At 56.3% G+C, this 14,104-nt stretch overlaps 1 protein-coding gene and 1 long non-coding RNA gene across 2 annotated transcripts; both read right to left on the bottom strand.

The window, feature by feature from the left end:
* Window positions 1-3,290: 3,290 nt before the first annotated feature.
* On the bottom strand, window positions 3,291-6,413 carry UBL4B (ubiquitin like 4B). The gene has a single exon (XM_082613878.1). The coding sequence runs from the start codon at window positions 6,355-6,357 to the stop codon at window positions 5,851-5,853; it is 507 nt and encodes a 168-aa protein (XP_082470004.1). The 5' UTR covers window positions 6,358-6,413; the 3' UTR covers window positions 3,291-5,850.
* Window positions 6,414-8,794: 2,381 nt separating this feature from the next.
* LOC309801461 lies at window positions 8,795-11,828 on the bottom strand. The gene is made up of 3 exons (XR_014293595.1): window positions 11,634-11,828; window positions 9,358-9,571; window positions 8,795-8,901 (listed from the first exon to the last, which is right to left on the bottom strand). It is a non-coding gene; the product is annotated as an uncharacterized lncRNA (long non-coding RNA).
* Window positions 11,829-14,104: the final 2,276 nt, after the last annotated feature.

Genomic DNA, 14,104 nt, shown 5'->3' with positions numbered 1-14,104 from the left:
ATTCTGCTGACTGCAGTAGAAATCACTGTGGGGTGGGGGGCGTAGAATAAGCCTTAACGCTGCACAGCACTTTAGGGTTTATAAAACACTTTCACATACATTGGGTGCTCTTAACTACCCCCACAAGGAGGGCACTGAACAGATGAGTCAGACCAAGCAACCGAATCTCCCAGTTAAGCAGTATCTCAAGACTCAATCTCAAATCTTCAGATTCCAGCTTTCACACCGTTCTCTCTCACCAGCCGCCTCCCTCTCCTCATGGGCTGTCAGACTCACAGCACAGATGAGGGGTGTCTGGGGCTAAGATGGCCCCAGGAAATAAGGCAGCGCAGAGAGATGGTAGAAGCTATAGAAAGATGTCTCACTTTGCGTCAGATGAACATGCATGCTCCTCAATCCTCTCTGCCTGGTGATGTCAGCGATAGGGTCGCTTGGACAAAGTCCTGGGGTCTGAGCACCCCGACACTCTTCTCCTTTCAGCCAGGCTGCGCTGGAGGGAGGGGCAGCGGTGGTCAGGAAAGACGGCCATTCAGGCTAAAGCCCATTCTGTCGCCCCAACTCTGTCACCAGAGCCTCTTCAGGGTCCCTGTTCGTGTGTGTGTGTGTGTGTGTGTGTGTGTGTGTGTGTGTCAGGGGGGTGCACTTGGAGTTGGTCAGGGAAATAAAGTGGAAGGGGGCCCAGGGGAGGGCTGAGAGGACTGAGGCTTTCTCCAACGTGCGGTCATTCAAGTTTAAGTAGCGGCAGTGGCCTGAGGTTGTCTGGATGAGAGGAGGGGCCGGGGAGGGGGGCTCCGAGGGCCTCCCCCCGGCCCTTTCTGATGGACAGCAGCTTTGATCCTGGGGTCTGAGGCTCATAAATAACGTCCCAGGCACGGGTGCCCTGGGACTTCTCCAAGGGCGGCTGGCTGGCAAGGCCAACTTGGGCAGGCCTCGCGGTCAGGCCTAGCCCCACTGCAGTGGGCCGTGACGGGTTTATGGCCAGCAACCAACAGTAGTTACCTCAGATTTATCACCCTTCTACGAGGGCAGGGGGAGCCGCTAAAGGCTGCCAGGGAGCCCTTAAATCACTGTGATGGGAAACACTGTCAGAGGCAGCGGCGGGCAGGCAGGTAGGAGCCACCCTGGGGGCCTGGGCTTCCTGCTGGCTCCTTGGCTTACAGTCCTTTCCAGACGGGGATTTATAGCCCTGGAGCCCAGAGGAGCCACGAAGCCCCCCGAGGAGCCACGAAGCCCCCCAGTGGGAGACAATAGGGACCACAAGAGCTGAACGAGAATGAGGGTGCCAGTGCAGCTGGATTGGCCCAGACAGAGCCATGAGAGGGAGCACAGGGACCCAGCACCCAACCTGCTGGCCGCCGTGCCTGTGAGAGGGCAGCCTGCCACCTTGGCCAGCACTGCCTGGGCGGTGCCACCCTCCTGGAGGCACATCCATCTGTGAGCAAGGCTGTTCGCCGCAACCCTCTGTGTGCAGATACCTGTGCCCTTTCTCTGGGTGTGTGTCTGTGTCGGGGTTTATATCAGCCAAAAAAGGTGCATGCGTACAATGAGGCCATTTCCTATCATTCTCGAGCACCGGGCTGGATAGTTGTGCCTATGAATTAGTATCGCACGAGTGTGCAGGTGGGGTGGAGGATGGGACATCATCAAAGGCAGTGGGTTCTGGGTCCTTGTCCACACCCGCCTACTGGGTGAGTCTGCAAATACAAGAATACAAGAGAGAGGACACTAGGAGGACAGGGAGAAGAGCTGGTGGGGTTTAATAGAAGGGCAACTACAGATGCAAGGAATGGGAGGAAAGAGAAGGTGGGCAGGGGTGGGTGGAAAGAGACAGAAGGATTAGCGAGAGAGCTCAAAGGAAGTGCCCAGATGTCCACACAATGCAGCCAACTCGGCCCCAAACATGGTCGGAGAGAACAGGAGGGAAGGGGTGGAGAAGAAGTACAGGAAGAAAAGCAGAAATGACAAGGAGAGGAGGAAGGTGACCCAAGAGGGAGGAGTGGGGCAAGGCAGCCAGTGGGAGCATCATCTGCTCCGGGGGCCCGGCTTTGCAGCTTTCTCGCCTCAGCCGTCTCCACCAGCGACAGCTGGTTCTGCAGCTGGATCTGAACACAGGGCAACCTGCCCTCCGGCCAGTCCCCTGCCACAGGCTGGCAGCCACCCAGGCCCAGCTCAGAGCACAAAGAGAGTGATCCAGGCTGGGGCCAAGATGGGAAGCAAGCTCGCCACCTTGGAGAGTTCACAGAGAGAAGGGAGTCTCTGCCCTCGGACATACGGGGGCTGATGCCGACATGCATGTATGGCACCCTTGCAAGGCCCAGTCGCCACCCAACACAAAAGTGTGTGCACCTACATGTCCATCTCCATATTCCCGCGTGTCCTATGAGCGCTCGGGTCCTGACTACGATGTATCACTTAAACAGAGCAAAGTTGGTCCAGGCCACCTCTTCCTGCAGCCCCAACAATTCCTAGGCTTGGCTCTGCAAAGTCTCCCCTTTCTGTCCTTACATTGACTGTGAGGGATCTTCTGGCTGGACTGACTGGGCTCCAGCAGCCTGAACCCCAAAAGGCCGGGTGTGGACCCAGACACTGCAAGTGGCACAGAACCTAGAGCTCATTTCTGCAAACCTGGCTCTGCCACTATAGAACCCACCCCATGGGTGTGAGGTGTTGGGTGTCTGTGTTTGTGGGTGTGCACCTTTGGTGCGTCATGTGACTCGGGGTGTCATGGGGCGCCCAGCCAGGTTGGAGGCTGGGTGTGCTGAGCCAAGCGACAGTGCTCCAAGTGTGACGTGTGGACCCCTGGGTGTCAGGAAAAGTCCCTCAGGGGCCCTTTAACTGCCCCCCCCTTCCTATCCTTCATTGGTGTCTGGCCCTTTGTGAGATCCCCTCCCTCTGAACTTGGGCAGGACCTGTGATTTGCTTCTAACTGCAGCATCAGGCATCCAGAGTCTCTGGAACCCCTGGACATTGTAAGCTCTCTCCTTCTCCAACATCTACCAGAATTTTCATCATGACAGACCATTCCCTGCCCCATCATTCAGGGCTATGGGTAAAAACCATGCAGTGAGCTCTCCACACATCCCCAAATCTCTAGCCTGGGCTGTGGCTGGGCTTCCCAAGGCCCCTCTGCTGCACTATGCAGCAAGGGACAGCAGGGGGTGCACTTCTCTCTAAACGGCCTTCTCAGGGAGATAGGGCTCCTTGTCCACCAACCTAAGTCCCTAGCACAAAGCCTGGCACAAAGTAGGATCACCATCAATCTTTATTCATCAAAGAATAAAGGACTTATGAAATAGCACACAAACTAGAGTGCTGTGTCTGTTTCTCTCAGAAAGACGATTTCACCAGGGACCAGGGGACCAAGGGTGCTGGCCTGCAGTGTTGCAGGAAGGAGCTAGGAGGAGAAGCCAGACTTCTCTGTGGAGAAGAACACAAAGCTGGAAACCTGGATGTGGTTGCCATCCTAAGATGCCTCCTACTTGAGCAAGGTTGTTACCTTTAGGGACCTTGTGTCCTTTCATGGCAGGAGAGAGGTGCTGTGGTGAACTAAGCGGCAGAGCTACATGCCCAAGGCTGCAGTTTAAAAAGAGTGCCCCCCTCATTCCCACCATCCTTCAAGTGGTGGGGCAGAGGAGGGGACAGGGGGTTTGCTGGCACAGGTTTCAATTCGCCTTTGAAATAAGATGAAACAGGGACAGGGAAGGATCTCCAGGGCAGGCAGTCCAGGAGCTAGGGCTCTCCACACAGAGTAGGATTCTAACCCATTGCTGGAGTATGAGGGGCCACTCTGCCCCCAGCCTCCCAATATTCCGTAATACCTGTAAGCTCATCCATTAGGGGACAAAGCCTGTCACCCCGCAGTGAGAAACGCAGCATTGAGTAAAATATCCCTGGGAGGGGGAACAGACGGAGGCAAGTTCTTGCTCAGTTCCATGTGGTGGTGCATCCTTTCCCAGGCTCAGCTTTTGTGGGGAGGGTCAGGCGCAGGGCCCCCCTGGGAAGGGTGGAGTCAGTAGTGAGAAGCAATCACGGGCACAGAAGGGCAGAACAACTCTCCTTCCCCCCATTTTGGGCCTGGAGTCACCCTCCCCTGCAGCCTCGGGGACAAGCAGTAGAGGTGGCTGCTCCCAGCAAGCCCTGACACTCCCGCTAACCAGAGACAACAAAGGCTTCCCCGTCCCTCGTGCCAGTTTCTCTCTCAGCAAAAGGAATAAAACGGCCCACTTATTTTTATCACTCACAGATTTCCCGGGAAATGGTCTATTAGTTCCCCTAATGTAAAAATAATAGGCTCGTCCCCCTTGGTAGATGGCACAGCCCCAGCACGAACACACTTGAAGACCCGTCAGGAGGTCTCTCCTATGGAGGCCGGGGGACCTGAGAGCAGGACCAGGACCTGCAGAGACAGGAACCAGGGGCAGGGGCTCCGGCAGCCCCAATGGAGGCAGAGACACGGTTTCAGGAGTCTCTCCCCGCCACTGCCACTGCCCCACCCCACTCTTCACTGTAGAGTCTTCATGCCTTACCCTCACAAACCCCTGGTGGGGGGGGAAGTAAATACTATTATAACACGCCCCAGTTAATAGGATGCAGGGCCCCATAGGCCAAGGACAGGATGCCTCCCAGGGACCGGGGCCCTGATTGTTCCTTTCTAGACTGTGCCTTCATCCCCTTCCTTCTATCTCCATCCCCCAGGATGGACCGACCGTGGTAACAGCACTTCTGGGACTTTGGGGGACCAGGCTGTCAGTGAGTTCCCTGCCCCCTCACACACGGGGTGTAGGGGCTCCTCAGCCCTTGGCAAGGGCCATTCTCTCACACCGAGAACAGAGAAGGGGGCCTGGCTTTCCTGTAGTCTATGGGCACCGGCCCCTCCACACTGAGCCCAGGGCCCTGCAAGGCTGCAGCTGGTGCCTGGGCATTTAGTCACGCAGGCTGTACTCTGGTTTTATGTTGCTGCTTTACTTGTCACATTTATGACCTCTCTCTCCATCTAAGCTGCACGCTCTGTGAGGGCAAGGATCCCGGCTGGTACCAGTTTTGATCCCGGGAAGCCTGGGCAGTGGTGGGTGGGAAATGGGGGGTGCTCAGTGAGACCTGGTGATTGATGAGACTTGGGGCAGGGAGAGGTTGGGGCACGGCTCCGTTCACACTGGCCACGATGAATGTGCGACGATGCAACCGCCTTTTCTGCCTAAGCTTCCTGCTCTTCCTGGTCTGTGTGTATCTCCCTGAGAGCTCCAGGCCTGGCACACAGTAGGTGCTCTCCCCCCACTCCTACCTCTGCTGCCCCTGCCCCTGCCCCTTAAACTGTGGAAGCACAAGCAGGCAGACAGCAGGGAGAGCTTCACCCAAAGAGCAAGGGGCAGCTACTCGGCACTTCTCTACCCTTGGCTGTCAGGAGGCCTGGGGGGTGGGCGCCGTGGCCTGGGGATGGAAGAAATGAACTCACATTATCTGTCTTTCTGTCTCCAAGGAGAAAGAGGGTCTGTTTAAAGCCATGGAGGTGTGCTGACAGCCTGGCTTGCTGCTGGGCATACAGCTGCCCAGGAGGCAGTGCCCAGCCTACAAGGGGGAAGCAGCCTTTGACCGCCCCCTTTCAGGCTGCCCATGGGGCAATCAGAGCCCCTTCTAGGGGATGGTGATGTGGAGGGGATCATTCTGTGTTTCAGAGGGGAAACCACAGGCCCAAGAGAGGAGAGAGGGGTCCAAAATCCCTGCAGTTACTTTGAAATTTCAGAAAGGGGTGAAGATGCACCCACATCAGCAGGAACTAGTGGGGAGTCACCAGGGAACACTTAAGGATGAGGCTGGACGAATTTGAGCACGCAGACGAGTAGGATGGCTGGTTTACTGCTCGGCCTGCTCCTCTTCCTCCTTGTCTCTGGGTCGCTGAGCCTCAGGCTCCCTCTCCCCCGTGGGCTCCGTGAGCGGTTCCTTGCTCAGGAGGTAGCGCGCCAGCTGCTCCAGCTCCCCTAGGCTTATCCTCTGCAGGCGTTCCTTGTGCTCCCGCCTCAGCAGCTGCAGCACTGCCTCGGTGTCCTGGGGCCCAAAGTGTTTGGCTAGGACCTGGCCCAGATGGTGCCACAGGGGCTGGGGCTGGGGCTGGTGGGCCTCCTCGGGCACCGTCTTCTCCAGGGGCCGCACAATGACATTGATGGAGGCGTTGGGCCCAATGCAGTAGTCGGAGAGATGCCTGTCATCCGCCAGAAGCTGGCCGCCGAAGAGCAGGTGCTGCTGCTCCTCGGGCACCCGCAGCCGCTCGGACACCAGCTTCTTCAGCATGGCCACACTCTCTCGCCCCGACACCTTCAGGCTACATCTCCCGCCCAGGAGCAGCTTGACTGTGAGGAACATCAGGCCGAAAGAGGAATCAGGAGGGATTCATGCTCCAGCGGCTGCCCTGAGGGTTAAGGGGCTCTGCAGGAGGTGGTTTATCGTTATCAATGGAGGGCGGTGGTCCCAGGAGGGCCCGGCCCAGGAAGACAGCCATTGGCCAATGCACGGTGATGTCAGAATGCTGTCTGCCAGAAGGCTCATTTCCAGAGCGGGATGTCAGGGAAATCAGAGGGGCATTTGGGACACAGAACATCCTTCCTCCATGAGAGGAGAAAGGAGGAGAGAAGAGGAGAAAAGGAGGGTCAGGAGAGAAAACATAGGGCTAGGAGAAAGGAGAGCAGGAGGGGGAATGGGAGGGCCCAAAGGACAGGGTGGCAGAAGGAAACGTGTCCATATTGACTCATTCAGCACTATATATTGGGTGCCCTCTCTACCGGACCCATCCCTGGGGAGAGATCATATCACAATAGATACTTTCTGCCCTAATTTATCAAGTGTCTTTCTATCACGCACTTGACATGCTCTCTTGGATTGGGTTTCCCAAACACAAAGACAGGAATTCCCGTGCATGTATTTAGTTGGGAGGTGACCCCAGGATGTGCCAGTAGGTGGGCGAGAAAGCAAGACGATGAGGGGCGGGGCAGCCCCCATTGCATCAGTGAGCAGATTGCCTTTGCGGTCACCTGAGAGCCCTCAGTCCCGCCAGGCGCTCTGGGAGGCCTCATGGAACACACCTGCCATGCTGCTGGGGAAGCAAAGAGGATGGATCCATGTGTTCTCGGTCCCGACTTTGGTCAGTGGGGTACTAACTCCTTGGCACTTGTGGTCTGAATGCGTGCAGAGCATGCTCCCGTGACCAGAGAAGACCCTTGGGCAGAGACTTGCAGGTGCTGGCAGCAACTTCAGCTCTCCCCATTCCACCCCCCATCCCCCACTCAAAAATAATTCTCTCTTGTCCCAGTTAAAACCTACTCATCCAAAAGAATGGGACAACCCGAGGGAGATGCCAGGACAAATAAGTAGCTATGAAGCATGGTGATGGCAGCTGGCCACTCCCATCCCAGTGACAGACTACCCCCCGGAGGGTTGCCAGGGATGACACCCTGTCCTCTCATGGGTTGGATCCCACTCTTGAAACAAGACAAAACCCTAGAACTTAAAAAATCCCTCATGACCTTTGAATTCCAAAGTCAACTAACCCCACCCCGGCTCAGCCCCTTTTGCTGAAATGAATCCACCAGAGCCCATCTTAAGGAACGGGAGCACTGAGGGGCTCAGGCTGGGCCACCAGCAGGGTCCGCAGCACGGGCATGGCCTTAGCCACCCCTCCCAACCTCCGGGGCGGGTACTGTCCTTTCCTCCACCTGCCAGAGGAGACAATGGGGCTGGGCTCACATGGCCAGCAGGCAGCAGAGCTCACGTCTTTGCCACTACCGAGTCCTGCCTCCCTCAGTGCCTGCTCAGTGCCCTCTGTGTGCCAGGCATGGTGCAGGCGCCCAGGGCTCCAAGGCCAGTAAGGAAGGGGCATGACGGGGCCTCCACAAGTGTCAGCCACTGCTGCTGCCTTGGGAGTTTTCAGTTCAACTTTTAGCTCTCCTGGGCGAAGCCCTTTGTAACTGCTGGCACATTTCAGCCCGTGAGGAAGCTGATCACCTCATTTTGGAAGTGAGTGAGCGTGAAGGCCTGGCTGATGTCCACAGCTGGTGGGGGGATACTGTCAGGGACGGCTTCACCTCCCCCTAGCCCTCCATGCTCCAGGGCTGTGCTCGGCAAGCACCTACTTCTTTCCTCGCCTCCTCTCTCCCTCCTCCTTTCCTTCCTTTTGCTCCAGCCTGGGCTACACTTGATTGACACTGTTGCCAATGTCCCCGGACTTTCCAGACTTTGCCCTTCCATAGCCCTGGGCCGATTCCCCGCCTGGTCACTCCTGCCTCTACCTCTCTCTTCTGGCTCTGGCAGCCTTGGGCAGCGGAAGAAAACACCCATGGAGGCCACAAACTCAGCTGCCCTCCCCTCTCCTCCTAACCCCATGTTCTCACTCTTGGCAGGTGACCAAATTCTAGTCCATAAACAAACCAAGCTCAAAAGTCAGGAATCTCCCCCAAGAATGAATGGCCCCAAGGGGACGGGACTGGAGGAGGAGATGCACTATGAGTTCCAAGCCACAGGCTGGAGAAAGGTGACAGTCTGAACTGGGTTGAGGTCAGTGGAGATGCAGAGGAGGAGTGGACAGAAAAAATAAGAGGGCTCATTTGGTCGGGGAGAGGAGACGAGGAGGGAGGCAGGGAAGGGGCAGCTGACTGGGTGGCACTCCTGCGAGTGACACCATCAGGTTTCATCCTTTAACTTTTGGAATCAAAACTAGCTCCTCAGCCTGGCATCCAAGGGCGTCACGACCTGGCTCTGCTTCCACCCAGCCTACCTCACTCTGCATCCTCCACTCCAGCCACGTCAACCCGCCTTTTCTTCAACTTGCCTGTTTCATTTGAACTCTTCAACTCATCCTTCAAAACGCTGGTTAAAAACTCCTTCCTCATAAGGAAGCAGATGTAGAGAATGGATCTGAGGACACAGGAGGGGGAAGGGTAAGCTGGGACGAAGTGAGAGAGTGGCATGGACATTTATACACTGCCAAATGTAAAATAGATAGCTAGTGGGAAGCAGCCTCATAGCACAGGGAGATCAGCTCAGTGCTTTGTGACCACCTAGAGAGGTGGGATAGGGAGGGTGGGAGGGAGACGCAAGAGGGAAGAGATATGGGAACATATGTATATGTATAACTGATTCACTTTGTTATAAAGCAGAAACTAACACACCATTGTAAAGCAATTATACTCCAGTAAAGATGTTCAAAAAAAAAAAAAAAAAAAAAAACCCTCCCTCTTCCATGAGTACTTCCCTGCTTTCCCCAGTCCTGGGTGGAGGTAATCCTACCTCCCTCTGTGCAACAATTACCCGCCTTGAATGCTCCCTGTGTTGATGCATCTACATGTGTCTGTGTCTCCCTCAGTGACTCGCGGGGGCAGGAACAGGTTTCATCTGTCTTCGTATCCCCTGCCTCCAGCACACAGAGCCTGGTACGCAGAAGGCCTCGCATGCATGTTTGCTGAATGAAGACGACAAAATTTAAACAGGCCGAGCCATGCAGGAGGATGCAGTGTCCAGTACGGCAGGCTGTGGAAGGCTATGAACCTGCCTGCAGCCTCTCCTTCTTCCCTAGAGAGACGACAATCTGAAATTACATAGAAAATAAATCAGAAAGTGATTCCAGTCTTTACCCAAGGATCTTCTATAGTATTCTTTAAATAACCACCTCCCTTGGTGCATTTGGAATAAGATAGAATTTGCAGATGTACATACAGTGTGTGGTGGCCCCCATGGACCCCGTGATGGCAGAGCGTCTGTCTGTGCTGAGGGAGCAAAGGGTGGATGAGGTTTCTCCTCGGCCATCTGGGAGTTCCCAACCCCCGGATGGGAGGACCCTGTGGTGGACAAACTGTACGATGGACAGGATCGGAGGGAGGGGAGCTTCGGTGTGAGTCACCCTGAGCAGAGCTAACATAGGAAGGCTTCCTGGGGGCCAAGGTTTGCGTCGTCTTCTGCAGGAGATGAAAGGAAGGTGAACCGGGGAGGGGAGTGGCCTGAAATCTCTCTCCCAGGCTGTGGGACATCTCAGGAAAGTGGCAGGGGCCAGAGTCCTGAGCTTGGAGGAAGATGAGAACCAGCCACCTGCCTCAGCCTGCCCTCCTAGATGCATCTGCCCGGGACACTGGCAGCCACTGGGGGAAAAATGTTGGGGCCTGGGCCTCTAGAAGCAGGTAAGACTACAGCTCAGGCTCCATCTCCCCAAGGCTAGTGGCCACTTGCAGGCTGACACCTCTGCGACAGGGGCTTCAAGGGCCACAGATGCTGCGTCACACTTTCCAAATCAGGCTTCCTGGCCATGAGGACAGAAGCTTTAGAATTAGCAGTGTCCCCGGAAGCTGAGAGACGGTCACCACTGACTTTTGCCTCTGTGTTGGAGCCCCCATTGCCCAAGGGGGACAGTGGAGGCACATTGCTGGGCCCTCAAATTGTATTTGGAGCTTGGAAATTTCATAATTTTTTCCCATGCAATTGCTTGTCTTCATTATGCAGTTAGCATGAGAAAATGTAGTTGTGTAATCAGAACAGGCAATCAGACAATGATTGCCATAATTAGGGGGGAAGATTAATGGGAATGAGTGGGTTTTGCGACTTGAGGGAAAGGAACAAATGTGTACAGAGAGAACGCTGGTCAGTGGTGGGTCCCAACCGCTCTCACAAACAACTATAAATGCAATTGTGTCACTGTGAAACCAGCACAAAGTCTGCAAGAGGGGAAGAGTGGGCAGGGGGAGGGTGCTTTGGGACAGGTCTGTGAACCCTTACGTGCCTGGAGCCCTTGGCAGGACTCCTGGACATTGGTACCCAAAGGGCTTGAACTCTGTAGGATAAGAGCCAAGGGTCCAGCTGCCAGGCTGGGGCCGCCTTGAGCAGCCTGCTCCTTGCATCTCATTTGTGTCCCCTGTCTAACGCCTCCCCTCTCTTGTAAAGGTCACAAGAGGCAGGTCATGCCCCCAGGACCTTAGCACAGTGTCTGACCCATAAAGACACTCAGTGAGTATTTATAAAAACTTGGAAATGTGAGCTCTCACCCCCAATTGTCAAGGAAGACCCCGTTGCATGAAGATACATGCCCAAGTGTGATTCCCCACAGGCGGGCTGAGCTCTCCTGCTGGCGCAGGTAGGCGGACAGAGCAGCCTCTGCAGACCTAGCAGGCCAAGGGAGGAAGGGGCTGAGAGATGCTGGCTGACAGCTGGTGGCAGAGGTGCCCTGCAAACGGCTCATGAAAATGGTACGCTATGCTTCTGCCCACCTCACTCCCTGGGCAAGTTATCAAGTTATTATTACACTTTAATAATGTCAAACTGACCTTCCAGGGGGGGGCGGGGGAAAGGCTGGGTGGAGGGGGACTAAGAGACGCTGAGAAACGGGGATGGAGACAAAGCGAGCAGAAGAAAGGCAGATAGAGCCACAGAAACAGTGGAGAGGGGAGAGGGGCGGAGAACAAGAGGGCTGAGCACAGGAGATGCTTAGAAAGGGGAGAAGTCCGGAGGGATTAGAGGAAGGGGGTAGGAGTGAGGGGCAGGGCGGAGGAGCCACACAGAGGCAGCAGGGAGAAGGTACAAAAGGACACTTGTGCCAGAAAAGGAAAGAGGGGGAGCAGAAGAAACAGGAAGGAGTTGTTACTGCAAAAAAGGACAATAAATACCTCTGCAGGCCTCCCTGCTGAGAACAGCATCCTTCTTCCCCTCTCCTTATAGTCTGGAAATGGTTCACGGGAAAACTTTGGCAGAGAAAGTGGAGTCCGGGCGTGGAAAGCCTGAAATCCTGGATCCGGCACCCCATGCCTCCTTCACCCCACGGCAGCCCCTCATCCAGCACTTCCTGAACACACAGGGCGCACTCTACGTACGAGGCCTGCAGGAGAGAGTGCTGAGCGGCAGGCAGGTGGGACACAGGCAAGCCCCCGCCCAACACAGCCCTGCTGCAAAGGCTGCCCTCAGGTCTGCCACCGCGCTGCTCAGCACCCCATTCAGCCTGTGCCACCGCCTGTAGCTGTGACCAGGGACCCCCTGCCCCTTTGAGGAGGGGTCTCCCAGAGCTGCTCTGTGCAGGCCAGTGAGGGCTGGCCCAGGACAGGGCAGGCAGCTCTTTAGGTGGCCCGTACCCTGGGTGCCCTCCAGGGTAGGTGTTTGGTAGGTAAACGAGGCCCATCGTTCGTCCCTCATCCACCGGCTGGCACTGGTTGTCTCAGCAGCTGTACCAAAGTGGGTCTGTGGCTGCTCCAGTGGGGACCTCAAAGCCCCCCGACATGGTCTTAAGGGGCTGAGGCTGAGGCAGATGGGCCCGAGCCTGGGCAGGCAGGGAGAGGGAACTGGAGCAGGAGGGAGGGAGATGGCAGGAGGCCTCGGAGCCCAGCGGACGTGGACTGCAGTCTCTGACTGTGGGTTGCCCAGCCTCTCTCCAGGCCTCGGCCCTTGCACCCAACCACCTAGGTCCTGTCCTGCGCTGCTGGCCTGCTGGCCCTTGGCTGGGAACCGCTCAGAAGCCCAGCCCAGAGCAGACACGTGCAACTCAGACTCACACCTTCCGGAAAACCTTGTGGGGCTGCAGCCTGCTGTAACCACTAGATGTCACTGGTGACCTCCCTGGGCGGCTCCAGCAGCCCCAAAGGAGTGGGTCTAGGTCCTCCGCCCCCTTGGGGCCCGGGCGCACAGGACTGGGACTGGGCCCAGAGCCTCATCAGGAGATGAGCCCCGTCCTCCCACAGACTGCCCATCCTCCCCGCCCCCCGACCGTCACGGGTCATTCTCCAGGCAGCCATGCTCTGAGCACAGACATCAGTGCCCACCCTGAGCTGGGCACTGTGCCAGGTGCTGAGGCAGGGAGAAAGGATAGAAAGACACGTCCCTGTGTGGGGGACACATACACATAAACCTGTCATTTTAGCACTGGGCATTATCTTGACAATGGAGGGGAAGGAACTCCCAGCTCCAAGAGGAGGCGGGGGCCAGGCCAGGAAAGCTTTACCAGGGAGGGACCTGGGTGGGTCTGAAGGAGAAGCAGGAGCTTCCCTCCGTGAAAAAGGCAAGAAGGGCACCCTGAGGGTCCAGCATGCACAAGCCCACGTGTAAGAGTGTGGGACTCAGTGTAGGTGGAGCATGGTGGGAGGGGGTGAGAGATGGGGCAGGATAACCAGGCAGGGGCCAGTCACCTTCATACAAGTGTTCACTGCAGCTAAAACTTCTCTGAATTATCCACGTCTCACCCAAAATCCCTGCAGTGCATGTAGGAGCCCCAAAGGAGCAGCCCCCAGCTCTCACGCGCGCACACACACACACGCTGCCAACCTAAGCTAGGATCTGCAAAGAGGCTTTCTTTCCCACGCCATCTTTGTGCTCTACCAGGGCTGCAGGAACGCCCACCCAGCACTGCTGCCGAGAGGGAGTTCCCTCCTCCCCAGGGCCTTCCCCGGTGGGCCCTGGTGGAGACGCTGCCCATGGCGCGGCTGGTGGCCTGTCATCTCAGTTGGGGGTGCTTCAACTGTGATCCCACTGGGTGTCCTCTCAGCCCATCTGCACCCCGGGGCTGCGTGATTTCAGATGATAAAAGATAGTCTGCTTTAGCCTGTAGCCACGGTATCTGACGTTCATTTAAACATACTAAATGTGCTCTGAACTTTAAAGGGGTGTATTATAAACCCTCGGAAGTCAGCAAGATGACTCCTCGGAGAAGGAACCGTCAGTGGGCCCTGGGAGTGAGGGGGGTGCTCAGCTGCCCGAGCCAGGGCTGGTTATTCATGCTGCATCCACGCCTGCGTTCCACAAACATTCCTCACACACTAAATCCGTGCCAGACGTTTGCGCTAGACGGTGAGGAGGAATCTCTGCTCTGCAAATCTAGCAGGGACAAAAGGTGGGGCTCGGGCTGGACTCCAACTTGGCAGGTGGGGCACCAGAGGGGCAGGTGAGAGGGAGAGAAGCAGTTTTCTTCTTTCCTAGAAAAAGGGGCAGGCATGAGGCTCTGGGAAGAAAGCTAAGGCAGAACCAGCCATTACCAGCTTCTCAATATCCATCAGGGCAGCATGGGGGCGTGCTAACTGTGAAAAGCCTTGTTCCAGGCCAACTTTAATTTAAAGTCCTCCAGGAGGCTGTGAGCAGCAAACAATCAGATAGTGTC

This window comes from Mesoplodon mirus, assembly GCF_964341445.2.
Source record: "Mesoplodon mirus genome assembly, chromosome: 3".
Lineage (NCBI taxonomy): Eukaryota > Metazoa > Chordata > Mammalia > Artiodactyla > Ziphiidae > Mesoplodon > Mesoplodon mirus.
Note: the sequence above shows the minus strand (reverse complement) of the source record. Positions and strands in the feature narration are given on the sequence as shown.

What these genes read in the sequence shown, in the direction of transcription:
- UBL4B (XM_082613878.1), bottom strand. Translation starts at nt 6,357, where the DNA reads ATGTTCCTCACAGTCAAGCTGCTCCTGGGCGGGAGATGTAGCCTGAAG.